This window comes from Leucoraja erinacea, chromosome 14 (assembly GCF_028641065.1).
Source record: "Leucoraja erinacea ecotype New England chromosome 14, Leri_hhj_1, whole genome shotgun sequence".
In the NCBI taxonomy this organism is placed as follows: Eukaryota; Metazoa; Chordata; class Chondrichthyes; order Rajiformes; family Rajidae; genus Leucoraja; species Leucoraja erinaceus.
The window spans coordinates 39,447,245-39,474,971 of record NC_073390.1 but is presented as its reverse complement, the minus strand read 5'-3'; the positions used below and the strand labels follow the sequence as shown (position 1 = coordinate 39,474,971).

Below are 27,727 nucleotides of genomic sequence, written 5' to 3'. Positions count from 1 at the left end.
CTATGAAGAGATACCCAAATATATTAAATGTAGGAAGGAACTGCAGATGCTGGTTTAAACCGAAGATAGGCACAAAGAGCTGGAGTAACTCAGCGGACAGGCAGCATCTCTGGTGAGAAGGAATAGGTGACGTTTCGGGTGTGAAGAAGGGTCTCAACGTCACCTATTCTTTTTCTCCAGAGATGCAGTCTGACCTGCTGAGTCACCCCAGCTTTTTGTGCTCAACTATATTAACGTTGGTCAGTGGACAACAGGAAAGCAAAAAATAAATCGGCAAACATTTAAAGATGCACATTTTTATCAAAAAAGGTCATTTATTTACATTAAAGTAATCAAGATCTTTTTTTTCTTTGTCCAGTCCCGTTTACCTCTTCTTCATATTGCGCCAAAATTGCTGAGGTTCTCTCTTCAGTGATGATTCCTGTGTTCAAGAGGCAGAAGATTGTAGATATGAACAGCAATGAACAGAGAGAATTCATGTACTGATTGCAGGTGCGTGATCGTGACAACCAATGTACTGATTGTGGGTGTGATCGCGGGTGTGATCGCGGGTGCGCTGATCACGGGTGCGTTGCCTGACTTACCAGCACTCCCTGGGCTGTGTCGTAAGGAATTCTCTTCTGTCTCCTTACTCATCCTCCAACGTTCCGGCATGTCTTCAAAATCCCACTATAAAAATAAAACACAGCGATGTAATGGGAAGCTTCCTTTATTAAAAGTGGTTCCATTCTTTGGCATTAAAACCTACAAATATGCCACACATTTGAGAGATTTAAATAGTGACAGTTCTCATACAGTCCAAGACATTCGGCTTTAAGAAGCAGCTGCTAACTTGAGTGGACAAACCCCATGTGAAGGCTGATGGCTGCCAGGTGCAGAGCTGAGGAATGTGTGCGGGGGGGGGGGGGGGGGGGGGGGGGGGGGGGGGGGGGGTACTAGCCAGGTGCAGCCACTGGGGAAGCACTGCAGTCTAAGGCTCACTCACCTGGCCACTGAGAGCGGGGCGCTGTGTAAAACACTGCAGACACCCGACGAGGGACATTGTCTCAGGTGGCCACAAATGACAGAGATGTCTTGTACATGGAACGTGTTCATGAATTGGCCACACCTCAAACATAATGTGCAGGAAGGAACTGCAGGTGCTGGTAGACACCTGGCATTTTGTGTCTCACCTGTCAAGGATTACACTGTGAAAGCAGAAACTGGGTGATCTGTGAATGTAATGGGGACCATATACTGTTTTGTATTCCGTATGTGCATATTTTATGATTTAAGTTTGTTTAAAATAATTGAAATAATTTAATATACAAATATTTATAAACCATGAAAAATACTCACACTGAAACAGCTTTGGATAAATGGAGTTTTTAAATATCGCACGTGTAAAATAAAATTATGAAAATGAAAAACTTCTCTCAAGCATTTTCTTCATGCTTGAAAAAGTCCAGAATCTCATAAAATGAAATGTTATAAATCCGTTTATCGTAAGCAGACAAGCAGGTGCAGTATTAGCTGAGGCAGTGTGAATCTAGTCCGCGATCTGGTTTGAAACATTTATAGGTGCCAGTGGACAGTACCAGCACATACGGTCACAAAGAAAGCACTGGCATCAACTGATGGGCATCATCTTTACAAACAGCCGGTGTCATTGACTGACGTATCAGGGTCGCCGAAAGATTTTCAAAATCCAGCGGCGACAAAAAAATGTCGAGGAAACACCGCGTGTCAATACGCCGTCACGCCGCGACTTTTTCGGTGACCTGATACGTCAGTCAAAGATGCCGGCAGTTGTCGAATAAAAATCATCGTGGGACTGGCCTTTTATTTCTTGTGCATTGCTGTTATTTGTGTAGAAATGGCTCCAAGCAATTTCCCATGGATGGACATTGAACAGTCACAGTAGTTTCTCACTCGCCGAGACTGTATAAAGTTTTTTGTTTTGACAATCAACCTTATTTCTTAAAAAAAAAATGAATGAAGCTTATTCATAAAGAGCAGCAAAGCTTTCTCGTACACAATCGGGAGGGGAAAGCTGCCCCTTTGTTAGGTTAGTATCGAGTGCAGTTGTATCGGTTCATACCTGTTCTGAATTTAGGGCCTCCAAGTACTTTTGCTGCAGAGTAAAACACATCAACAGAACTCAACAACTGTGGTCAGCACCTTCAACGCAGATTCACAGCCAGATGACATTTCAGTGACATTAAACACAGCTGGAACTCAGCATAACAGTAGCTGCACCCTAGTTTATCCCAGAACCCCAGAAACCCCACTGTGAACTCACAATCTCAATTGAATATTTTCCAAAGTGCTTGTCCATGAGGAATTCCGATTAGTCAACGCAGACAGAATGTTCCCCACATTCGGAGTCATAGAGCCGAGCTTGCCCACGCACAGCTTGCCCACACCCAGCTTGCCCACGCCCAGCTTGCCCACGCCAACCAAGATGTCCCATCTAAGCTAGTCCCATTTGCTCATGTTTGGTCCAAATCCACTAAACCCTTCCTATCCATGTACCTGTCTAAATGTCATTAAAATGTTTGATAGTCCCTGCCTCAACTACCTCCTCTGGCAGCTCGTCTTATACACCCACCACCCTGTGTGTGGAAAAGTTGTATTTGGGTGTTGTCCTGATCTAGGTGGTGATTATGTGAGTAACTGCGTTCCATGTAAGAACCACACTCGGGATCCAGGTCAAACATATAAATCACCACATTTCATTCTGTTTGGCCAGTGGGAATTGCACGAGATTGAGATGATCAGAAGTCAACATTAAATATTTGTTGTTTATGAAACAACACAGATTAAAAATCCAAATATTTGTGAACTGTATGTTTGGCAATTTAGAAAATTAATATCATCACTAGATTTTATAAATAAAAACTAATTAAATTTGAAAATTAAACATGCTATCAGCACAAATCCGGAAGTGGCGGCGCTGGTGAACGGCTGCGGCTCGCCTGCAGTCCGTTTGTTTTTTTTTTTTTTTTGTGTTGTTTTTTTTCGTTTTGTCTAGCTAAGTTTTTGTTTTTTTTTAGGCTGTGTTTATGTGTGGGGGGGGGGGGGGGGGGTTGAAACAGGGCTTGCTGTCTCTCCCTTCGGGGGAATGCGACTTTTTTGTTGTATCCCCCTTCTCTGCCTCCGTCTGCGCTGAGGCCTAATGGCGGAGGTGGCGACCTCGAGGTTCCGGAGGCAGCCTGTCAGGACTCGCCCTGGGCTCACTCCCGTGAAGGCAGCCCAGCTCGGGGCTGGAACGGCGCTCCCGTGAAGGGCTGTGACGCTCCCGTGAGGGCGGTCTGGCGAGAGGCTGAGACGCTCCCGTGTGGGCGGCCCAGCCCGAGGGTAACGGCGATCCCGTCGGGGCGGCCCAGCTCGAGGGAAACGGCGCTCCCACGAGGGAAACGGCGCTCCCACGAGGGCGGCCTGGCGCAGGGCTGAGACGTTCACGTGAGGGCGACCCGGCTCGGGGCTGGAACGGTGCTCCGGTGGCTGAGACGGCATTCTGGTGGCGGCGGCCTGAGTCTGGGGTTCGGCCGCGGGCCAGTGGTCGACGTCGTCAACAGCTGTGTCCGCTGGACTGGAGGGCGGCAGCTTCAACCACCCCGGGCCGCGGTGTTTGAACCGGCCCGTTCGCGGAGCTCAGTGAGCCGCGGGACTGATTTACCATCGCCCGGTGGGGAATCGCCTCAGCGCAGAGGGAGAAGAGGAGGGAAGAGACTGCAGCCCTAAGATTTTTGCCTCCATCACAGTGAGGAGGTGCTTGGTGGACTCACTGTGGTGGATGTTAATTTGTGTTTACTGTCTGTTCTGTTGCCTATTATTGTATGTATGACTGCAGGCACGAAATTTCGTTCAGACTGAAAGGTCTGAAAGACAATAAAGGAAATTCAATTCAATTCAATTCAAATTTGCATTTGGGAATATATTATTTGTTCAAACAGAAATGAAGTCAAAACTAAATGAATTTAATATAAAACAACACAACACAAAGATGATGAAATAGCCGTCCATGGAGATGAAACTTACAATCTTCAAAATGGTAATCCAAAAGATTTGTTCAAACAGGAAGTGTTCCTCAAACAGGAATCGTTACATAATTCTGCCCCTTAACTAACAACGTTGATAATAGCAAAAAAACATACTTAATTTTGGAAAAATACAACTATACCAACGCTCAAAATGTGGATTATAAATATGTTGGACACAGCACATCTTGAAGAAATACGACTCCTCCTAATAGATAAACAAGATCAATTCTTAACGAGTTGGTCTCCATTTATTGATTTCTTGGATTCATGTGGTGCAACTATCGTAAAAAACAATTGTTTCAGGTCTGGGTGAAAGATGATCAACAATATAAAAACTCATCTCCTATCTCCTATTTGCTAATCTCTCTCCTGCTCCTTCTTCTTTCTTCTCTTCCTCACTATCTCTTTCTTTTTTTTTATACACACTACACGTTTTTCTACTCTCTATTATCTTTCTCTCGCATTTCTTTCTTTAAAAAAAAAAAAAAAATGAAGTTGTACAGAGAATGTATCATGTCAACATATATTTGGCACCTGAAAAAAGGTACCACTGTATTGTACTTACCTCTAATAAATAAAATAAAAAAAAAAAAAAAAAAAAAAAAACGCCAAACGATGCAACCGTTACAAATCCAATCCAATTCAATTCTCAAATTCAGCCCAACCTCATAGCCAGCAAACTTCAACTAAAACTGAAAACCTTCAGTCCGAAGAAGGGTCTCAACCCGAAACACCACCCATTCATTCTCTCCAGAGAAGCTGCCTGGCCCGCTGAGTTACTCCAGCATTTTGTGTCTACCTGAAAACCCACAAACTGATGTCATTCACATATCCCACTGCCCCATCTTTAACACTGCAGCCTCCAGCATTGCATAAAGGTGGGCAGACTGAACTGAGACCCCAGGACAAAGTATGGCAGTAGTGGAATGGTGCAAGATGACACTCAAGGACAATCTGTTTCTTGTAGAATGAACACACAGTACTTACTTCAAGTTCGGAGCTGATGGAAGTGTCATCGGATGAGCTGCAGGAAGACGGCACATTTGCGTGGATGACGTGTTGTGGAGGGAATGTTGGAGGCTCATGGACAAGCAAGCCGTCCATTTTAGACTTTCTCCCAATACATATCTGCCCATCTCCGGGTAATCTCTTAATACCAAATCCAATCTACAAGTATAAACAGCAACAGCTCACACAGCTAACGACTGCCGATTGTCAAGATCAGGATTGCAATCAAACTGAATTTGAAACAAATAAAAATGAACAAACAAATGTTCATTTTAAGTGTTTGTGATCCAATTTCACTTCCCCATTTACTAATTTTTAATAATACATGAATTAAATGGATTAATTATTGGGATTGAAATAATATCTACAACAACATCAAAGATGCAGAGTAACAAAGCCTTTTCTATAAGTGTGTCCGAAGTCTTGTGCCACTTTTTTTTTCCATTCAGTGATATCTTGGTTATAGCAACGTTGGTTCAAATTGGCATTTAATGAATAAAGGTTAAATAAAGCAGAAGCAACAATCTACAAGGAAGTCCCTGGGCTTGTGGTCTTGAGTTACAGGGAGAGGGTGGATAGGCTGGGAATGTGTTCATTGGAACGTTGGAGGCTGAGGGGTGACCTTATTTAGGTGAACAAGATCATGACGGGCACGGATAAAGTTTGGGTCAGGACATGTTTCCGATGTTGGGGGAGTCCAGAACGAGGGGCCACAGTTTAAGAATAAGGGGTAAGCCATTTAGAACAGAGATTTTCACACAGAGAGTTGTGAGTCTGTGGAATTCTCTGCCTCAGAGGGCGGTGGAGGCCGGTTCTCTGGATACTTTCAAGAGAGAGTTAGATAGAGCTCTTAGGGATAGCAGAGTTAAGGGATATGGAGAGAAGGCAGGAACGGGGTACTGATTGGGGATGATCACATTGAATGGAGGTGCTGGCTCGAAGGGCCGAATGGCCTACTCCTGCACCTATTGTCTATTGACCTAGTCTGGCTTTGTTCCATCGTCTGCCCATTCCCCCACAGACGCCGCCTGACACACAGATTTCCTCCAGCACTTCGTATTTTGCTCAAGATTCCAACACCTGCACTTTCCTGTATCCCCATCGTAACCTAAAGCAAAATGAAATAATGACAATAAAAGCTTCCCCCCCCCCCCCCCCCCCCCCCCCCCTGAAGATGTGGTTGGGGTTGAGATTGACTCCGAGATCATTACTCTGGCATTCCGCTCTGCATAAATACTTCCCCATTGGTAACACAGTTGGAACATTGAAAGATAGTGGTGACAAGTTTTCCGACACCCCTTGTTCTACACACTCGCCGGTCTGTAGCTTCACAAAAGTCCCCGGTATTACAGGTGCATTTAGCATGCAGGAAAGTACAGGCAGGCGTGGCAACAATCTACAACAGCATTACAAGTTCAGTCCACCAACATTTTTCAGTGCAGGAGTCAGTGTGTGTATTTAGCTGCAGGAACACCACCTCCTATTGCACGGGCAGTTTACAACCCGGCAGTATAAATACGATGTCTCTAACTTCAAGTAACCCGTGCTTTCCCCACCCTAGTTCTCCGACTAGTTTCACTGTGGTACCTGTACTGACTACATTTCACAGATTGTAGGCCTCCTTGTCACATTCCCCTCAACCAACAATGATCCATTCTACACTTTCCTTGAGCAGAGTCTGCTTTGATCTGTCGTCTTCACACCTCACCCTTCCATTTCTCTGGTAGACAAAAATGCTGGAGAAAATCAGCGGGTGAGGCAGCATCTATGGGGTGAAGGAATAGGCGACATTTCGGTTCGAGACCCTTCTCCATATCTCTAGTCTCCCTCTCCCCTGACTCTGTCTGAAGAAGTGTCTCGACCCGAAACATCACCTATTCCTTCTCTCCAGAGATGCTGCCTGTCCCGCTGAGTTACTGCAGCATTGTGTGACTATCCGACGTAAACCAGCATCTGCAGTTCCTTCCGACACGTTATTTTCTCACCTCTTGAACGGGCTCAATGCTCAGATCCAGGTAGTGGCCTATTTCTGCCATCTTGCGTAGGTATCTGTTGTTCTGAGGTATGTTGAGCGGCACCCAGTCCGTGCTCTGCAGGGAATCACAAACAATTATCTCACGTCTATTCTACTCTCAGCTGTAACCAACAAGGGAGCTCAATTATATTTACAATGGCAAGATGAATACATCTCATTTAAAATTGGACTAGGAATGAAAATCCCCCAAAGAAATGAAATTACTTTATTTAAATCATAATATTTACCACTTCAAGTGACTCTTTGTGAAGAGTCTGGAGTGTTTTATTGCCATGTGTACATGGAACAAGCACACTGACAATGAAGCTATTATACTCGTACTTGCTGCAGCTTAACACGCCCACTAACTCAATAACACACAGATATAAATATATATACAATAATCAACAACACACCTAATTAATAACTAGTTCATTGTAATAAATAATTTGGTGGGCGAAGTCTGGCCCACCCTGTCCGCACTGACCAACAAGCCAATCTAAATGAAGAAGGGTCTCGACCTGAATCGTCACCCATTCCTTCTCTCCAGAGATGCTGTCTGTCTCAGTCTCTACTATACTCCATGTACACTCACAGCTACATGGCCAAATTTGGCCCTAACTACATCTACAAGTTTGCAGACGACACCACTGCGGTAGGCCAGATAATGACCAGTGGATAACAAGCAAAACAAAGCATTTTCCTTCCCTCTCTAATGAAATTATCCATCGGGCATCTTATCCGACACGAATAAAGTCAACTGCCGGGAAGTGTCAGTCGCAACTCAGCTTTAGACTTTACCTTTAGATTTTAGAGATACAACACGGAAACAGGCCATTCGGCCCACTGAGTCCGCACCGACCAGCGATCCCTGCACACTAACACTATCAGACACACAAGGGACAATTTACAATTTTTATCAAAACTCATTAACCTACAAACCTGCACGTCTTTCGAGTGCAGGAGGATTGGATGTCAGCATGGATTTACGATGGGGAAATCATGCTTGACTAATCTTCTGGAATTTTTTATAGATGTAACTAGGAAAATGGACAAGGGAGAGCCAGTGGATGTAGTGTACCTGGTCTTTCAGAAAGCATTTGATAAGGTCCCACATAGGAGACTAGTGAGCAAAACTAGGGCACATGGCATTGGGGGTAGAGTGCTGACATGGATAGAGAAGTGGTTGGCAGACAGGAAACAAAGATTAGGGATTAACGGGTCCCTTTCCGAATGGCAAAGCTGGGTGGCAGTGTGAACTGTGAGGAGGATGCTATGAGAATGCAGGATGACTTGGACAGGTTGGAGGAGTGGGCAGATGCATGGCAGATGACGTTTACTGTGGATAAATGTGAGGTTATCCACTTTGGTAGCAAAAACAGGAAGGCAGATTACTATCTAAATGGCGTCAAATGGGGAAAAGGGGAAGTGCAACGGGATCCGAGGGTCCTTGTACATCAGTCTATGAAATTAAGCATGCAGGTACAGCAGGCAGTGAAGAAAGTAAATGGCATGTGGGCCTTTATAACACGAGGAATCGAATATAGGAGCAAAGAGGTCCTTCTGCAGTTGTGCAGAGCCCACCTGGAGTATTGTGTGCAGTTTTGGTCCCCTAATTTGAGGAAGGACATTCTTGCTATTGAGGGAGTACAGCGTAGGTTTACAAGGTTAATTCCCGGGATGGCGGGACTATCATATGCTGAGAGAATGGAGCAGCTGGGCTTGTACACTCTGGAGTTTAGAAGGGTGTGAGGGGATCTCATTGAAACATATAAGATTGTTAAGGGCTTGGACACACTAGAGGCAGGAAACATGTTCCTGATGTTGGGGGAATCCAGAACCAGGGTCCATAGTTTAAGAATAAGGAGTAAGCCATTTAGAACAGAGATGAGGAAACACTTTTTCTCATAGTGGTGAGTCTGTGGAATTCTCTGCCTCAGAGGGCGGCGGAAGTAGGTTCTCTGGGTGCTTTTAAGAGAGAGCTAGATAGGGCTCTTAAAAATAGCGGTCAGGGGATATGGGGAGAAGGCAGGAAAGGGGTACTTATTGGGGATGATCAGCCATGATCACATTGAATGGTGCTGCTGGCTCGAAGGGCCAAATGGTCTACTCCTGCACCTATTGTCCATTGTCTATTGAAACCGGAGAAAACCCACGCAGGTCACGGGGAGAACGTACAAACTCCGTACAGGCAGCACCCGCAGTCAGGATGGAACCTGGGTCTCTGGCGCTGTGAGGCAGCAACTCTACCGCTGTGCCACCGTGCCACTGCTAACATTCCTGCTGCCACGTCGTTAAGCAGAAGGTAATTGATGTGATAAATGAAGAATGATCGGGGGGGAGGGGGAGGCCAGTTTATTATTTATTTAGACAGTAGACAATCATACATTATATGCAATGTATTTTATGTAATGTCATCTCTTGCCTGGACCTTGATTCTGAAATAAAGTTTAATAATAAAATGATAACGTTTTGGGTCGAGACTCTTCTTCAGAGTGCCCATAATATATATAATAATAAGACATGATTTATTCACCTACCTGTGTCTCAGTCTGCAGCTCATCGTCTGCCCCCTGCTGGCCAGGTGGTGCCAGCAGGGAGGCGGTGTCTGATTCCACCATCATCTCTAATCCCCACTTCTGCCGAGTGCCTTTATCCCTCAGCAGGCACAGCAGGTACAGCACCTTGCAGGATTGGTGAAGGAAATCTGCAACTGTTCACCAACTCAAAGAATCTTAAACCAATATGTAGAGGAACCGACCAGAGGGCAGGCCATCCTAGACTGGGCATTGTGTAATGAGGAAGGATTAGTTTGTGATCTTGCTGTGCAAAGCCCCTTGGGCAACAGTGACCATAATATGGTGGAATTCTGCATTAGGATGTAGAGTGACACGGTTAATTCAGAGACTAGGGTCCTGAACTTAATGAAAGGGGACTTTGAAGTTATGAGATGGAATTGGATAGGATAGACGGGCAAATTATACTTAAAGGGTTGAGGTGGAGATGCAATGGCAAAGATTTAAACTACAAAAATTGTTCATCTCTATCTGGCGACAAAATAAAACAGAGAAGACAGCTCAACCGTGGCTGACGAGGGAAATCAAGGGGAGTGTTAAATCCAAGGAAGAGGCAGAGGAATTGGCCAGAGGAAGCAGCAAACCGGAGGACTGGGAGACAATTAGAACTCAACATAGGAAGAAAAAGGGGTTAATTCAGAGGGGGGAAAGGAGCATGAAAGAAAGCTTGCGGCGAATATAAAAACCGACTAAAAGTTTATTTAGATATGTTAAAAAAAAAAGTAGTGAAGACAAATATAGGTCCCTTACAGTCAGAGACAGGTGAATTTATAATGGGAAACAAGGAAATGGCAGAACAGTTAAACGAGTACTTTGGTTTTGTCTTCACTAAGGAAGACACAATCTCCCGGAAATCTAGTGGGAGGGAGGAACTGAAGGGAATCCACATTAGTCAGGAAATGGTGTTAGGTAAACTGTTGGGACTGAAGGTAGATACATCCCCAGGGCCTGATGGTCTGTATCCCCGAGTACTCAAGGAGGTGGCCCTAGAAATTGTGGATGCATTGGTGATCATTTTCCAACCGGAAGAGATGTATCAGCAGAGCCATCTCCATCATTAAAGACCCTTACCACCCATCGCATGACATTTTCTCCATCCTGCCATCTGGGAAGAGGTACAGGAGCATTAGCTGCAAAACCAGCAGGATGCTCCTCAGCTTCTTCCCACAGGCTATAAGACTGCTAAATGGACTTTGCCCCCTGCCAAGTATCGCGCACAAACCCCCAACCTGGACACACTGCAGCAGAGCCACTGTTGTGCCGCTGCCGGTCGGAACGCCTGTTGAATGTTTAGTAGAGTGTTAAATTTGTTCATGATACATGTATTTTTTATTTCTATTTATTTTTCATGCACACTGAATGGACACTGGTTGAGAAACGTTTTTTTGTTTCCTCTGGGTATGCGAATACTCAGGAAATGACAATAAAGATATACAATACAATACAATGTTCTCTCGACTCTGGATCAGTCCCTGTGGACTGGAGGGTAGCCAATGTAACTCCACTCTTTAAGAAAGGAGGGAGAGAGAAAATGGGGAATTATAGACCAGTTAGCCTTTCATCGATAGTGGGGAAGATGCTGGAGTCGATTATTAAAGATGTTATAGCAGCGCATTTGGAAAGCAGTGACAGGATCGGTCAGTCAGCATGGACTTATGAAGGTGAAATCATGCTTGACTAATCTTCTGAAATGTTGTGAGGATGTAACAAGTAGAATGGATAAGGGATATGGAGAGAAAGCAGGAACGGCGTACTGATTTTGGAGCCATGATCATATTGAATGGCAGTGCTGGCTTGAAGGGCCGAATGGCCTACTCCTGCACCTATTTTTCTATGATTTTCTAATGTTTACTCCATGCTCCAGAGCTGCTGTATGAAGGTTTGGAGGGACATGGGCCAAACGCAGGCAGGACAAGTGTAGCTGGGACATGTTGGCTGGTGTGGGTAAGTTGGGCTGAAGGGCCTGTTTTCACACTGTATCACTCTATGACTCTATAACAGATTATAGACACAAAGAAAGACTGAGATGGATTTTGATAGAGAGCTGCTGTGGAGAAGTTGTTTTCATCTAAAGCAGAACGAAGGATTATGAACAAATCATCTCTACTGAATCCAATATATAATTAATCTCTGCCTTGTGTACAGAGTGCTACCTTCCCACCCATCTCTGAAACCTGTTTGCTGAGAGACAGGTTGGGATGTGGCACCCTCCATACCACAAGGATCAATGAAGCATAAACAAAAGTGTCAGACCAGTAAGAGGGTCTATTTTCAGTGTAAACCAGCATCTGCAGTTCCTCCCAGCACAGGGAATAAAGGGAAATGTTGATGGGCTTTGAGGAAGAGCAGTGCTGTTCCTCGATTCACAGTGCTGTGATCACAATCACAATCACAGTCTACCCCATGACAGAAGGGGGAGGAGTTGTAGCAAAGGATCTCATGTGACTTTCTCTCTCTCTCCCCATCCCGCCTCGATCCGAGTTCACCGAGATGCTGCCTGTCCCGCTGAGTTACTCCAGCACTCTGTGAAACGTCACCTATCCATGTTCTCCACAGATGCTGCCTGTCCTGCTGAGTTATTCCAGCACTATGTGAAATGTCACCTATCCATGTTCTCCACAGATGCTGCCTGACCCACTGAGTTACTCCAGCACTCAAGTCAAGTTAAGTTTATTTGTCACATACACATACGAGATGTGCAGTGAAATGAAAGGCACTCTGTGTCTATATCTGCAGTTCTTTAACGTTCCTACATTTTTAAAGTACATCTTTCACTGTTGAATCAAAAATGTCAAAACACATTGTTCCAACATATCAATTTTCAACTATGCCCAATAAGGGGTAGGCCATTTAGGACTGAGATGAAGAAAAACTTTTTTCCAGAGTTGTGAATCTGTGGAATTCTCTGCCACTGAAGGATTCACTGGATGTATTCAAGAGAGAATGTTTCAACAGAATCAAGGGATGTGGGGAAAAGGCAGGGACGGGGTACTGATTTTGGATGATCAGTCATGATCATCTTGAATGGCCGGTACTCCTGCACCTATTTTCTATGTTTCTATAAGGAATAGGAGTAGATTAGGCCATTCGGCCCATCAAGTCTACTCTGCCATTCAATCATGGCTGATCTATCTCTTCCTCCTAACCCCATTCTCCTGCCTTCTCCCCATAACCTTTGACACCCGTACTAATCAAGAATCTATCTAACTCTGCCTTAAAAATATCCACTGACTTGGCCTCCACAGCCTTGTGTGACAAAGAATCCCACCTCCTGTTCCATTTGTGTACAGATGGTGTCTGAAGGATACAGAGATGTCCACAGCGGCCCCTCCTAGGTAGATGAGCAGCCAGGGCACAGCTCGCATGATGTATGCAGGCGTTTTATCCCAACTGAGAATGGCCACTGCGTAGAACACGCTGGCCAACATCGTCATGATCAGAGAACTCTTTTGGACGCAGTCGGTAATCTGCCCCTTTGACTGATATTCAGTGGGAAGAAAAAAATCATTTCAAATGTTAATATCATAAAAAAAAACATTTGATATATAATAAATGGGAAAAGCTGTTGGTCAGAATGTGAACTGTAGAAAGTTTCCAACATAATAATGATCAATATCATCACAGACCCTCTCCACCCTGGCCACTCTCTTATCACACTGCTACCGTCGGGAAGAAGGTACAGGAGCCTGAAAACCGTGACCTCCAGGTTCAAGAACAGCTTCTTCCCAACAACCATCAGCCTCTTGAACACCGCACAACACTAACCCCAGCAACTGTGATCGTCTATCATAGCAAGGAATGGAGGGGCTATGGATCGCATGCAAGCCAAGGAGATGAGTTTAACTTGGCATCATGTACAGTGGCTTGTAAAATTATTCATACCCCTTGAACTTTTCCACATTTTGTCACGTTACAACCACAAACATAAAAGTATTTTATTGGGATTTTATGTGATAGACCAACACAAAGTGGCGCATAATTGTGAAGTGGAAGGAAAATGATACATGGTTTTCAAATTTTTTTACAAATAAAAAACTGAAAAGTGTGGCGTGCAAAAGTATTCAGCCCCCTTTACTCTGATACCCCTAAATAAAATCCAGTGCAACCAATTGCCTTCAGAAGTCACCTAATTAGTAAATAGAGTCTACTTGTGTGTAATCTAATCTCAGTATAAATACAGCTGTTCTGTGAAGGCCTCAGAGGTTTGTTAGAGAACATTAGTGACAAACAGCATCATGAAGCCCAAGGAACACACCAGACAGTTCAGGGATAAAGTTGTGGAGAAGTTTAAAGCAGGGTTAGGTTACAAAAAAATATCCCAAGCTTTGAACATCTCACGGAGCACTGTTCAATCCATCATCCGAAAATGGAAAGAGTATGGCACAACTGCAAACCTACCAAGACATGGCCGTCCACCTAAACTGACAGGCCAGGCAAGGAGAGCATTGATCAGAGAAGCAGTCAAGAGGCTCATGATAACTCTGGAGGAGCTGCAGAGATCCACAGCTCAGGTGGGAGAATCTGTCCACAGGACAGCTATTAGTCGTGCACTCCACAAATCGGGCCTTTATGGAAGTGGCAAGAAGAAAGCCATTGTTGAAAAAAAGCCATAAGAAGTCCCGTTTGCAGTTTGCCACAAGCCATGTGGGGGACACAGCAAACATGTGGAGGAAGGTGCTCTGGTCAGATGAGACCAAAATTGAAGTTTTTGGCCTAAATGCAAAACGCTATGTGTGGCGGAAAACTAACACTGCACATCATCCTGAACACACCATCCCCACTGTGAAACATGGTGGTGGCAGCATCATGCTGTGGGGATGCTTTTCTTCAGCAGGGACAGGGAAGCTGGTCAGAGTTGATGGGAAGATGGATGGAGCCAAATACAGGGCAATCTTGGAAGAAAACCTGTTAGAGTCTGCAAAAGACTTGAGACTGCGGAGGTTCACCTTCCAGCAGGACAACGGCCCTAAACATACAGCCAGAGCTACAATGGAATGGTTTAGATCAAAGCATATTCATGTGTTAGAATGGCCCAGTCAAAGTCCAGACCTAAATCCAATTGAGAATCTCTGGCAAGACTTGAAAATTGCTGTTCACAGACGCTCTCCATCCAATCTGACTGAGCTTGAGCTATTTTGCAAAGAAGAATGGGCAAAAATTTCAGTCTCTTGATGTGCAAAGCTGGTAGAGACATACCCCAAAAGACTTGCAGCTGTAATTGCAGCGAAAGGTGGTTCTACAAAGTATTGACTTGGGGGGGGGGGGGGGGGATGAATACTTTTGCACGCCACACTTTTCAGTTTTCTATAGTAAAAACATTTGAAAACCATGTATCATTTTTCTACCACATCACAATTATGCACCACTTTGTGTTGGTCTATCACATAAAATCCCAATAAAATACATTTACGTTTGTGGTTGTAACGTGACAAAATATGGAAAAGTTCAAGGAATATGAAAACTTTTGCAAGCAACTGTACAGCACAGGCATTGTGGACTGAAGTGCCTGTTCCTGGGCTGTACTGTTGCATGTATGCTCTATGGACTGTGTCGTTGGTTACACTATGGACTCCCAAGCCTTTCCTGACGTCCACTGAGCGAGGGCTATATGTATATATGTATGTAGTTTGTTTGTTTATACTATTCTTATAACAAATGTAAAGCACTTTGGCCAACGAGAGTTGTTTTTTAAATGTGCTATATAAATGTGACTTGACTTCATTGTTACCCAATATTATTTATTCATTCAGCATCGTTTTGATGATCATATATATATATATATATTTATTTGTGTGTGATTGCATTAATGGGCCTGTAAAGCTCCAGCTTGTAAGAACATCATTGTTCTCTTGCCAGTACACATGACCATTAAACACACTTGACCAAGTGGGCAAGTTACTGCAGAAGACCAGAGACAATCTCAACTATTGTCCACTCCCCATCACGGGGACAGAGACTTCATTCGCCTGCAGTTAGATCATGTGATAGGAGCAGAATTAGGCCATTCGGCTCATCTAGTCTACTCCGCCATTCAATCATGGCTGATCTATCTCTCCCTCCTAACCCCATTCTCCTGACTTCTCCCCAAAACCTCTGACACCCGTAAAGTGTCTGACACTAGATAAAGTCAGATTAACCTTATCTAGTTTAGTTTAGTTTAGCTTAGAGATACAGCGCAGAAACAGGCCTCACCCACCAGCGATCCCCGCACACTAACACTATCCTACACACACTAGGGACAATTTACATTTACACCAAGCCAATTAACCTGCAAACCTGTAAGTCTTTGGAGCGTGGGAGGAAACAAAAGATCTCGGAGAACGTACAAACTCCGTACAGACAGCACCCATTGTCGGGATGGAACCCGGTTGTCTGGCGCTGTGAGGCAGCAACTCTACCGCTGAGCCACCGTGCCACCCTGGTCTACTTGAAGACAAGTCACAGAAAAAGACATAGCCTCAAGATCAAGTATAAAAAGATCATATGGACAGGTGGTGATACACTGCACTGTATTTAGTAATCCCACTTCATGGAGAAACAAAGTTATGGCGACAGTCGGGGCCCCCCCCCCCCCTCTGCTTCCACTTACCGCCTTTATCACAAGAGGTAGCTTTGATGTCCAGCCAATTAAAATCGCAGTCACACCCAGTGCATATCCAATGATTTCTGTGCCATCCTATAAATAAATCAGAGTTTAGTTTAGAGATACAGCGCAGATACAGCCCCCTCAGCCCACCGAGTCATTGCCGACCAGTGACCACCCTGTACACTAGTTTAGTGTAGAGATACAACGCAGAAACAGGCCCTTCGGCCCACCGCGTCCGTGCCGACCAGTGATCTGCATACATTAGTTTGCTCCTACACACACTAGGGACAATTTACAGAGGGCCAATTAACCAACAAACCCACGTCTTTGGAATGTGGGTGGAAACCGGAGCACCCGGAGAAAACCCACACGGCCACAGGGAGAACGTGCAAACACCATACAGACAGTACCCAAGGACAGGATTGAACCCGGGTCAGCAATGCGGAGAGGTAGCAGCTCTATCCACTGCACCACCGTGCTGCCCGTTAAATAAATAAAACCATTCATGGAAGAGGCACGTCACAGGGCAACGACTTCACTCCAAGGGCAGTCTGTAGCAGGGGAGGCGATAGAAGAGTAGACAGAAGATATATGGACAGCATGGGTTTAGAGAGCTATGGACGGGCAAATGGAACTAGCTCTGTGTACCAACTTGGTGGGCATGTACGAACGAGATGGGCCGAAGGACCTGTTTACATGCTGTACACCTCGGTGACCCGTCCCTGCAACAGATCGGCCATCACGCTGCCCTCAGCACCCAAGTGGCTGAAGAACGGTTCCAATCCATAAATACCATCTGTCCATCTTCTCCACAGATGCTGCCTGACCTGATGAGTTCTTTCACCACTTTGTAATTCACCCCGCTCACACTTTGTTCAAAGCAAAACACAAAGTGTGTTGTTGATAAGATGTGGACTACTTGATATTCTAAGCACCCTGTGAAGTATCCTGGATCACTGCCAGATCTTTCCCCTGTACAATATTTAAGCTTGGTCACAGTACAGTCGGAAGCAACTTCTTCACACTTTGATGGCCTGCTTTGTCAGACGGCCACTTGCATAGCTGGGCCAGGGGCAGGTTTCACCTGCGATCTGGCGAGCCCGTGGGCACTGACCACCACGCACGCTTTACCTGAAGTAACGAGGTGAGTAACTTCCTCCCTGGGCCATGGACATCCACCAGACCAACAGGAGAAGGCCACAGGTAGTAACCTGTGCCCGCAACAAAAGGCAGGCAAACTAGGAGCAGAGTAGTCCGTCCCTTCCTCTTCCTCCTGCGTCTCGATCGCCCTGAGCGTGAAAACAGGATGAGAGAGATGAGAACCTTCCCTTACCATTGTAGTCCAAGCACAGGGCATGACACACATGTGCCACACGCAAGTGTACATGGGTACAACATATGTCGTCAACACGCAAGTGTACATGGGCAAAACACGCAAGTGTACACGGGCATTCTGCATGATGCAACTCACTGGAATGGCATCGGGTAGTCGCAGGGGAATTAACCAAAACTTTCTTCTCTTGACTAACTTACATTTTTCTAATTCTCTTTAGTTGCCTCCTTTGATAGATGACAGAGGCTTCAGTGCAGAAGCCATAATGTACACAACAGACATATCTGGGGGTCCCTAAAGGTGGCAGGTCAAGTGGGCAGGGTGGTGAAGAAGCTGTTTGGCATGCTGCCCTTCATTGGGAAGGGTGTTGGTCACAAGAGTTGGGACTTCTGTAATGGCATTTCTTACATATCTGTCCAATTGTCTTTTAAAATAAGTAACTGTACTGTGAAAGCTTGCCGACAAAAAAAATGCTGGAGTAACTCAGAGGGCCAGGCAGCATCTCTGGAGAGAAGGAATGGGTGATGTTTCAGGTCGAGACCCTTCTTCAGACCGATGTCAAGGGAGTGGGCAGGACAGAGATAGAATGTAGTCGGGGACAGTAAGACTGGTGGGAGAACTAGGAAGGGGGAGAGGATGGAGAGACAGGGAAAGATACAAGATACAAGAGACATTTATTTGTCACATGTACCAATTGGTCCAGTGAAATGTGTGGTCGCCATACAGCCATACGAATAACAAAGAGCACAGAACACAATAGTTTTTAACACAGACATCCCCACACAGCGGGATCAAAGTTTCCACTGTGAGGGAAGGCTCCAGAATTCAGTCATCCTCCTCTGTTGTCCTCCAGAGCAAGGGTTATTTGAAATTAGAGAAGTTAACGTTTATACCGCTGGGGTGTAAACTACCCAAGCGAAATATGAGGTGCTGCTCCTCCAATTTGCACTGGGCGTCACTCTGGACATGGAGGAGGCCCAGGACAGAAAGGTCAGATTGGGAATGGGAGGGGGAGTTAAAATGCTGAGCCACCGGATGATCAGGTTGGTTAAGGTGGACTTAGCGGAGGTGTTCAGTGAAACGATCGCCGAGCCTGCGCTTGGTCTCACCGATGTAGATACAGTAGATGAGGAACAGCGGATACAATAGATGAGGTTGGAGGAGATGCAAGTGAACCTCTGCCGCACCTGGAAAGACTGTTTGGGTCCTTGGACGGGGTCTAGGGGAGAGGAGGGTGGTTTTTGTGGGAAGGGACGTTGACCAGGGAGTTGCGGAGGGAACGATCTCTGCGGAAAGCAGAAAAGGGGTGAAGATGGGAAGATGTGGCCAGTAGTGGGATCCGTTGGAGGTGATGAAAGTGTTGGAGGATTATATCTTGTATGTGATGGCTGACGGGGAGGAAGGTGAGGACAAGGGGGACTCTGTCCTTGTTACGATTGGGGGGGGGGGGGGGGGGGGGGGGGGGGGGGGGGGGGGGGGGGGGCAAGAGCGGAGCTGGGGGGGAGCAAGCTGCAGCTGCATATCGAGGAGGACCCCTAGTGAGAACCTCATCTGTAATGGAAGAGGGGAACCGCCGTTCCCTAAAGAATGAGGACATCTCCGATGACCTGGTATGGTAAACCTCATCCTGGGGCCAGATGCGGCATAGAGGGAGGAATTGGGAGTAGGGGATAGAATCTTTACAGGAAGCACGGTGGGAAGAAGTGTAGTCTACATAGCTATGGGAGTCAGTGGGTTTGTAATAGATGTCAGTCGATAATCTGTCCCTTGTGATGGAGACGGTGAGATCTAGAAACGGTAGGGAGATGTCGGAGATGGTCCAAGTGAATTTGAGTACAGGATGGAAATTAATTATGAAGTTGATGAAGTCAGTGAGTTCTGCATGGGTGCAGGAGGTAGCACTGATACAGCCATCAATGTAGCGGAGGTAGAGTTTGGGGATAGGGCCATTGTATGGCTGGAACAGTGATTGTTCGATGTACCCTACAAAGAGGCAGGCATAGCTGGGGCCCATGCGCGTGCCCATAGCTACGCCTTGGATCTGGAGGAAGTGGGAGGAGTCGAAAGAGAAGTTGTTGAGGGTAAGGACCAGCTCTGCTAGGCGGAGGAGAGTGTTAGTAGATGGAAATTGATTGGTTCTGCAGTCGAGGAAGAACCAGAGGGCTTTAAGAACCTTCCTAGTGGAGGATTGAGGTGTAGAGTGACTGGACACCCATAATAATGATGAGGGAGTGGGGGCCTGCAAAACAGGTCATTGAACAGATTAAGGGCGTGTGAGGTGTCTTGGACATAGGTGGGGAGGGATTGGACTAGGGGGATAGGATGGAGTCGCGGTTTGTGGAAATGAATTCAGTGGAACATGAACAAGCAGAAACAACGGCATTCTAGACTAGTCCCATTTGCCTGCATTTGGCTCATATCCCCAAAACTCCTCCTATCCATCTTTGACAGTAGAAAAATATTGAAAATAGACTAGACAATAGGGTGCAGGAACAGGCCATTCGGCCCTTCGAGCCAGTATCGCCATTCAATGTGATCATGGCTGATCATCCCCAATCATTACCCCGTTCCTGCCTTCTCCCCATATCCTCCTATTTTTAAGAGCCCTATCTAGCTCTCTCTTGAAAGCATCCATAGAACCAGCCTCTGAGGCAGAGAATTCCACAGAATGAAGGAATTACACACAATACTGCAAATGCTGCCTCACCAAAGTTCTATAAAGCTGCATCAGGACTTCCAGCCTTGACCGATGAAGGCAAGCGTAACGTATGCCTTCTTCGCCGCTCTGTCTAGTTGTGTGGTCACTTGCAGGGTGTTATGGACTTGGACTCCAAGATCCCTTTATACATCAATACTGGTTAGGGGTCGCGCAATTAATTATATATTTTCAATTTATATTTGAGCTCCTGAACTCATCCTGTTATTTCCTGTTATTTCTGCCCCTTGCTGTAGATGATCGATATCCCGCTGTATATTTTGACAGCCTTCCTCACTGTCTGTGACCTCAGCAATCTTGGTGTCATCCGCAACCTTCCTAACCAATCCATCTAATCAATAATGTTTTATTATTAATGTTTAATGTTTTGCGTATCATTCCTAACTGTCACTGTGTGCCATGTTGTCACTTGCAGGCGGAGCACCAAGGCAAATTCCTTGTATGTGAATACTTGGCCAATAAACCTATTCATTCATTCATCTACGTTTACATCCAAGGTAGACAAAAAATGCTGGAGAAACTCTGATTCTACCTGATTTTGACCTTGAGCCACAAACGGGGAACAGAATCAACACAAAATGGAGAATGTCCACGGCTGCCATATAAGCTGCTGTAAAAACCTGCAAACAGATCAAGGGACAAAGTATTAGTCTTCTCAAAGAAGTGTTCTTTACCTGTGCCCTGCCTGAACAGCACGAGGGTCGAGGTGTCCATGTTTGCTGACTGGGGAAGTGAATGTTGGGCAGGCTCAAGGAAGTTCCCTCGATCATGTCGGCTGCTTTCCCGAGGCAGCGTGAAGTGTAGATTGAGTTGATGGTGGGGAGTGTGGTCTGTGTGATGGACTGGGCTACATCTACAATGGTGGTGAGTGTGGTCTGTGATGGACTGGGCTACATCTACAATGGTGGGGAGTGTGGTCTGTGTGATGGACTGGGCTACATCTACAATGGTGGGGAGTGTGGTCTGTGTGATGGACTGGGCTACATCTACAATGGTGGGGAGTGTGGTCTGTGTGATGGACTGGGCTACATCTACAATGGTGGGGAGTGTGGTCTGTGTGATGGACTGGGCTACATCTACAATGGTGGGGAGTGTGGTCTGTGTGATGGACTGGGCTACATCTACAATGGTGGGGAGTGTGGTCTGTGATGGACTGGGCTACATCTACAATGGTGGGGAGTGTGGTCTGTGTGATGGACTGGGCTACATCTACAATGGTGGGGAGTGTGGTCTGTGTGATGGACTGGGCTACATCTACAATGATGGGGAGTGTGGTCTGTGTGATGGACTGGGCTACATCTACAATGGTGGTGAGTGTGGTCTGTGATGGACTGGGCTACATCTACAACGGCAGGCAGTGATTAGTGGGGTACCGCAAGGCTCAGTGCTGGGACCCAACTATTTACGATATATATTAATGATTTGGACGAGGGAATTGAATGCAACATCTCCAAATTTGCGGATGTCACGAAGCTGGGGAGGCAGTGTTAGCTGTGTGGAGGATGCTAGGAGGCTGCAAGGTGACTTGGATAGGCTGGGTGAGTTGGCAAATGCATGGCAGATGCAGTATAATGTGGATAAATGTGAGATTATCCACTTTGGTGGCAAAAACAGGAAAGTAGACTATTATCTGAATGGTGGCCGATTGGGAAAGGGGGAGATGCAACGAGACCTGGGTGTCATGGTACACCAGTCATTAAAAGTAGGCACGCAGGTGCAGCAGGCAGTGAAGAAGGCGAATGGTATGTTAGCATTCATAGCAAAAGGATTTGAGTATAGGAGCAGGGAGGTTCTATTGCAGTTGTACTTGGTCTTGGTGAGACCACACCTGGAGTATTGCGTACAGTTTTGGTCTCCTAATCTGAGGAAGGACATTCTTACCATAGAGGGAGTACAGAGAAGGTTAACCAGACTGATTCCTGGGATGTCAGGACTTTCATACGAAAAAGACTGGATAGACTCGGTTTGTACTGGCTAGAATTTAGAAGATTGAGGGGGGATCTTATAGAAACTTACAAAATTCTTAAGGGGTTGGACAGACTAGATGCAGGAAGATTGTTCCCGATGTTGGGGAAGTCCAGGACAAGGGGGTCACAGCTTAAGGATAGAGGGGAAATCCTTTAGGACCGAGATGAGAAAAACCTTTTTCACAGTGGTGAATCTTTGGAACTCTCTGCCACAGAAGGTAGCTGAGGCCAGTTCATTGGCTATATTTAAGAGGGAGTTAGATGTGGCCCATGTGGCTAAAGGGATCAGGAGGTATGGAGAGAAGGCAGGTACAGGATACCGAGTTGGATGATCCGCCATGATCATATTGAATGGCGGTGCAGGCTCGAAGGGCTGAATGGCCTACTCCTGCACCTATTTTCTATGTTTCTATGTGTGGTCTGTGATGGACTGGGCTACATCTACAATGGTGGGGAGTGTGGTCTGTGATGGACTGGGCTACATCTACAATGGTGGGGAGTGTGGTCTGTGATGGACTGGGCTACACCTACAACTCTGTGCAATTTCTTGTGGTCTTGGGCAGAGCTGTTGCAAAACCAAGCTGTGATGCATCCCGATAGGCTGCTTTCTATGGTAGATCTATTGAAGTTGGGCAAGAGCCAGTGAAGACATGCCCAACTTCCTTGGTCTTCTGAGCAAGTAAAGGCATGGGTGTGTTTTCAATGTAGTTGGTGCAGGACAACTACATGCCTGGGATCTGAAAAGTTCTTGACCATCTCCACTTCAACACCGTTGATAACAGGGGCATGTATACCACTTGTTTCCTGAAGTCAGTAACTAGCTCATAAGATCATGTGATAGGAGTAGAATTAGGCCATTTGGCCCATCAAGTCTACTCTGCTATTCAATCATGGCTGATCTATCTCTCCCTCCTAACCCCATTCTCCTGCCTTCTCCCCGGACACCTGTACTAATGAAGAATATATCTATCTCTGCTTTAAAAATATCCACTGACTTCTGCAGCAAAGACTTCTGCAGATTCACCACCCTCTGACTAAAGAAATTTCTCCTCATCTCTTTCCGAAAAGAACGTGCTTTAATTCTCCTTCATCTTGCCAATACAGGGAGGGGTTGTCTTGGCATCATGTTACCAAGCTGTCTATCTCTTCCTGTACGTGGTCTCGTCATTGTTTGACTTCCAGCTTCTAGTTGGTAATTACATTTTCTTAACATACACACCCAATCTTTCACATCAACCAGTTATCAGTACATCTGTGTCCAAAACAGTTAGCAGAATAAATCCAAGATCTGTGAGCTTCTGAAGAGAAAATGTCTGCTCCAGAAACAAAATAATTAATTGTCATAACCAGCAAGAGCTCCACGAGGAAGAGGAAATGACTGAATGTTTCTTTGCCAAAACAAGACTTAAATCAGAAGGAGTTGTGATAAGGAAAACAAAGGCAGTGGAACTGGTTTTGGAGAAACTAGAAACAAAGGTTCTTGGAGAAACTGGCGAGAGAAATCTTGTGGAAAAGGATCAAGGGAGAGGAAACCAAGTGGAGATTTAATGAATGATAATCACTCACCTGGATACTCAGCTGATTTGCCAGAAGTGCCCCAAGCATGTTGCACACATTGCCCAGAAAAGCATAGATGACACAAAACAAGGACTCGTGCTTCCAAAGACTCCGTTTGCAACGGAAATAGATCATCCTGGAATTAAACAAGACAGTGACTGCAGCAACTCCAGGAACAAGCAGGAAAGACACACCTGTTTGATCATCGCTGCAGTGTGAAGGTGCGTCTGTAACACAGGCACGATTCACCTGGGCATTACCTACAGCTTTAGAGTGAGAGGGGGCAACGTTTATAGATATACTGGGCAACTTTTATACACACAGGGTCATACGGGATAGTAGAATTAGGCCATTCGGTCCATCAAGTCTACTCCGCCGTTCAATCATGGCTGAAAAACTTTTCCACACAGAGTGTTGTGAGTGTGGAATTCTGTGCCTGGTGGAGGCCGGTTCTTTGGATACTTTCAAGAGAGAGCTAGATAGGGCTCTTAAAGATAGTGGAGTCAGGGGATATGGGGAGAAGGCAGGAACGGGGTACTGATTGTGGATGATCAGCCATGAAAACATTGAATGGCGATGCTGGCTCGAAGGGCCGAATGGCCTAATCCTGCACATATTGTCTATTATCTATCTCTCCCTCCAAATCCCATTCTGCTGCCTTCTTCATACAACACCTGGCACCCGTACTAATCAAGAATTGATCTATCTCTGGGTGGTGGGTGCCTGGAACGCGCTGCCAGGGGTGGTGGTGGAGGCAGATACGATCGTGGCGTTGGAGAGGGTTTTAGATGAACACATGGATGTGCAGGGAAATGTGGGGTTTGGATCATGTACAGGGGGAGGAGATTAGTTTAACTTGGCTACCAGTTGGGCATGGATATTGTGGGCCGAAGGGCCTGTAACTGTGCTGTACTGTTCTGCTCTATATTCCAAATACATCACACTAATTGAGCCATGACCATTCACCAGGGAGGTCTCCGAGTTCATGCTTTATTCACACTAACTCAAATTGGAATGAACCTCATTACCAGTTTAGTTCAGAGATACAGCGCGGAAACAGGCCATTCGGCCCACCGAGTCCGTGCTGACCAGCAATCCCCGCGTATTAACACTACCCTACACACACTAGGGACAATTTACATTTATACCAAGCCAATTAACCTACAAACCTGCACGTCTTTGGAGTGTGGGAGGAAACCAAAGCTCTCAGAGAAAACCCACGCAGATCACGGTGAGAACGTACAAACTCCGTACAGACAGCACCCGTAGTCAGGATCAAACCCAAGTCTCTAATGCTGCAAGGCAGTAGCTCTACTGCTGTGCCACCGTGCCGCCCTAGTTGTAAGTGACAGGCAAATGGTTAGCAACTCCTTCGTCCCAAGTTACAGTAAATACTGAATGATGCTACTGGGGAAACTGTGCATGAAATCAGCATGGGTGCGACTCACACAAGGCAAACATTGCTTAAAGAGCTGTAGCACATGATGGGAAACCACACATGGTGGAAACCGGAGCTCCTGAAGAAAACCCACACGGTCACAGGGAGAATGTACAAACTCTGTACAAACAGCACCCGTAGTCAGGAATGAATCCAGATCTCTGGCGCTGTTAGGCAGCAACTCTACCAGCTGTGCCATCCTTATGGCTTTGATAACACTGCACAGGGCTCCTGTACCTTCTTCCCGATGGCGGTGCTGAGATGAGTGTGTGGCCAGGATGGTGTGGGTCCTTGATGATTTTGGCTGCCTTTTTGAGGCAGCGACTACGACAGACTTTTGATGGTGAGGAGGTCAGAGCCGATGATGGACTGGGCAGTGGTCACAACTTTTAGCAGCCTTTTCTGCTCCTGGATGTTCAAGTTGCCGAACCAGGCCTCGATGCAGCCATGTCAATATGCTCTCTACTGTGCACCTGCAGAAGCTCAGGAGAATACTCTTTGACATTCAGAATCTTCTCAGGAAATAGAGGCGCTGATGTGCTTTCTTTACAATTGCATCAGTGTGCTGGGTCCAGGAAAGATCTTCGGAAATATACACGCCCAGGAATTTGAAGTTATTGACTCTCTCCACCTTCGTCCCATTGATATAAACAGGATTGTGGGTCCTCATCCTTCCTCTTCCAATATATCTTCCAGGCAGTGAAGAAGGCGAATGGTATGTTAGCATTCATAGCAAAAGGATTTGAGTATAGGAGCAGGGAGGTTCTGCTGCAGTTGTACGGGGTCTTGGTGAGACCACACCTGGAGTATTGCATACAGTTTTGGTCTTCAAATCTGAGGAAGGACATTATTGCCATTGAGGGAGTGCAGAGAAGGTTAACCAGACTGATTCCTGGGATGTCAGGACTTTCATATGAAGAAAGACCGGATAGACTCGGCTTGTACTCGCTAGAATTTAGGAGATTGAGGGGGGATCTTATAGAAACTTACAAATTCTTAAGGGGTTGGACAGACTAGATGCAGGAAGATTGCTCCCGATGTTGGGGAAGTCCAGGACAAGGGGTCACAGCTTAAGGATAGAGGGGAAATCCTTTAGGACCGAGATGAGAAAAACTTTTTTCACACAGAGTGGCGAATCTTTGGAACTCTCTGCCACAGAAGGTAGTTGAGGCCAGTTCATTGGCTATATTTAAGAGGGAGTTAGATGTGGCCCTTGTGGCTAAAGGGATCAGGGGGTATGGAGAGAAGGCAGGTACGGTATACTGAGTTGGATGATCAGCCATGATCATATTGAATGGTGGTGCAGGCTCGAAGGGCCGAATGGCCTACTCCTGCACCTATTCTCTATGTTTTATTACAAATAAAGTTCATTTTGATATAACATGGCAACTCGAACAACCAGGAACAAAGGTGACTACAGAGTGGTGGACACTGGCCGCTCCATCACGGGTACTCACCTCCCCACCATCACAGGGATCTACAGGAGGCTCTGCCTCAAAAAGGCAGCCAGCATCATCAGAGACCCACACCGCCCTGGCCACGCTCTCATCTCGCTGCTACCATCGGGAAGAAGGTACAGGAGCCTGAAAACCGTGACCTCCAGGTTCAAGAACAGCTTCTTTCCAACAACCATCAGGCTCTTGAACACTGCAAACTCCAACTAAACTCGCTACTTCCTTCAGTTTCACCAAGTACTTGGATAGAGAGGAACTGCAGATGCTGGTTTAAACCGAAGGTAGACACGAAAAGCTGGAGTAACTCAACGGGACATGCAGCATCTCTGGAGAGAAGGAATGGGTAAAACTTCCAGTCAAGAAAGGGTCTCGACCCGAGACATCACCTATCCATGTTCTCCACAGATGCTGCCTAACCCGCTGAGTTACTCCAGCACTCTGTCTGACTCATGACTTAGGGGTTTGTTTTGTTTTTCAACTAGAGTTTTCTTTAATGTATTGAATGTTTTGTTAATGCTATCTATTGAGTCCTGTGCTGTGTTTACAAACCTGTTATGCGGGTTGAAGCAAGAATTCCACTGTTCCGTTTCGGTACACAGTGAAACTTCCCCTGATAAGCGGCGCGGCTCTCTGCTAATCCTCACTGTACATCAAACCAACCCCATATCTCCCCCCCGCCCCCACCAGTTGAAGTACTCACATGATGTGCGCGGTTACCCACAGCAGTTGAGACACAGCCCAGATCGCCAGGTAGCTTCCCAGCCGCTCCTGCACCCAGACGCCCCAAGTCCCGGGGGGAGCCGGGCCGGGGAGACTGGGGTGGGGGAGAAGAGAGGCGGCTCCCATCCTCAACGCATCTCCTCAAACATCAGCCAGTTCCCAGCTCCGCCCGGGACCCTGATTACAAGCGCTCCGGGTGCAGGGGGGCGGGGGAATGTAGACGGGGTCTGGAGACCGAGTCCCGGGCACGGCCGCCGCTCTCTGTCTGCCCCGCCGCTCGCTGTTTATCCCGCCGGCTCTGTCCCACCCAGCGCTCCCTTCCTGCAATGACGA

The 27,727-nt window shown here is 46.3% G+C and overlaps 1 protein-coding gene across 4 annotated transcripts; it reads right to left on the bottom strand.

Moving 5' to 3' along the window:
• Positions 1-280: 280 nt before the first annotated feature.
• Positions 281-27,727, bottom strand: tmem44 (transmembrane protein 44). Of its 4 annotated transcripts, XM_055646216.1 has the most exons (12): positions 27,375-27,727; positions 23,792-23,918; positions 20,791-20,878; positions 17,341-17,498; positions 16,213-16,299; positions 12,932-13,102; positions 9,588-9,731; positions 7,019-7,123; positions 5,013-5,192; positions 2,081-2,113; positions 585-669; positions 281-421 (listed from the first exon to the last, which is right to left on the bottom strand). In XM_055646216.1, the coding sequence occupies exons 1-12, from the start codon at positions 27,518-27,520 to the stop codon at positions 333-335; spliced, it is 1,413 nt and encodes a 470-aa protein (XP_055502191.1). In that variant the 5' UTR covers positions 27,521-27,727; the 3' UTR covers positions 281-332. The 4 variants fall into 4 exon arrangements, with proteins under 4 accessions (XP_055502191.1, XP_055502193.1, XP_055502192.1 ...); XM_055646218.1 differs by lacking the exon at positions 5,013-5,192; XM_055646217.1 differs by lacking the exon at positions 2,081-2,113 and having other exon boundaries at positions 27,375-27,726.

Coding starts and splice junctions, on each gene's coding strand:
- tmem44 (XM_055646216.1), bottom strand. CDS start 27,520: ATGGGAGCCGCCTCTCTTCTCCCCCACCCCAGTCTCCCCGGCCCGGCT. Junction 23,919..27,374: donor TGGGTAACCGCGCACATCAT/GTGAGTACTTCA, acceptor GTTTAATTCCAG/GATGATCTATTTCCGTTGCA. Junction 9,732..12,931: donor GGGCCGCTGTGGACATCTCT/GTATCCTTCAGA, acceptor CAATCCTGCAAG/GTGCTGTACCTGCTGTGCCT.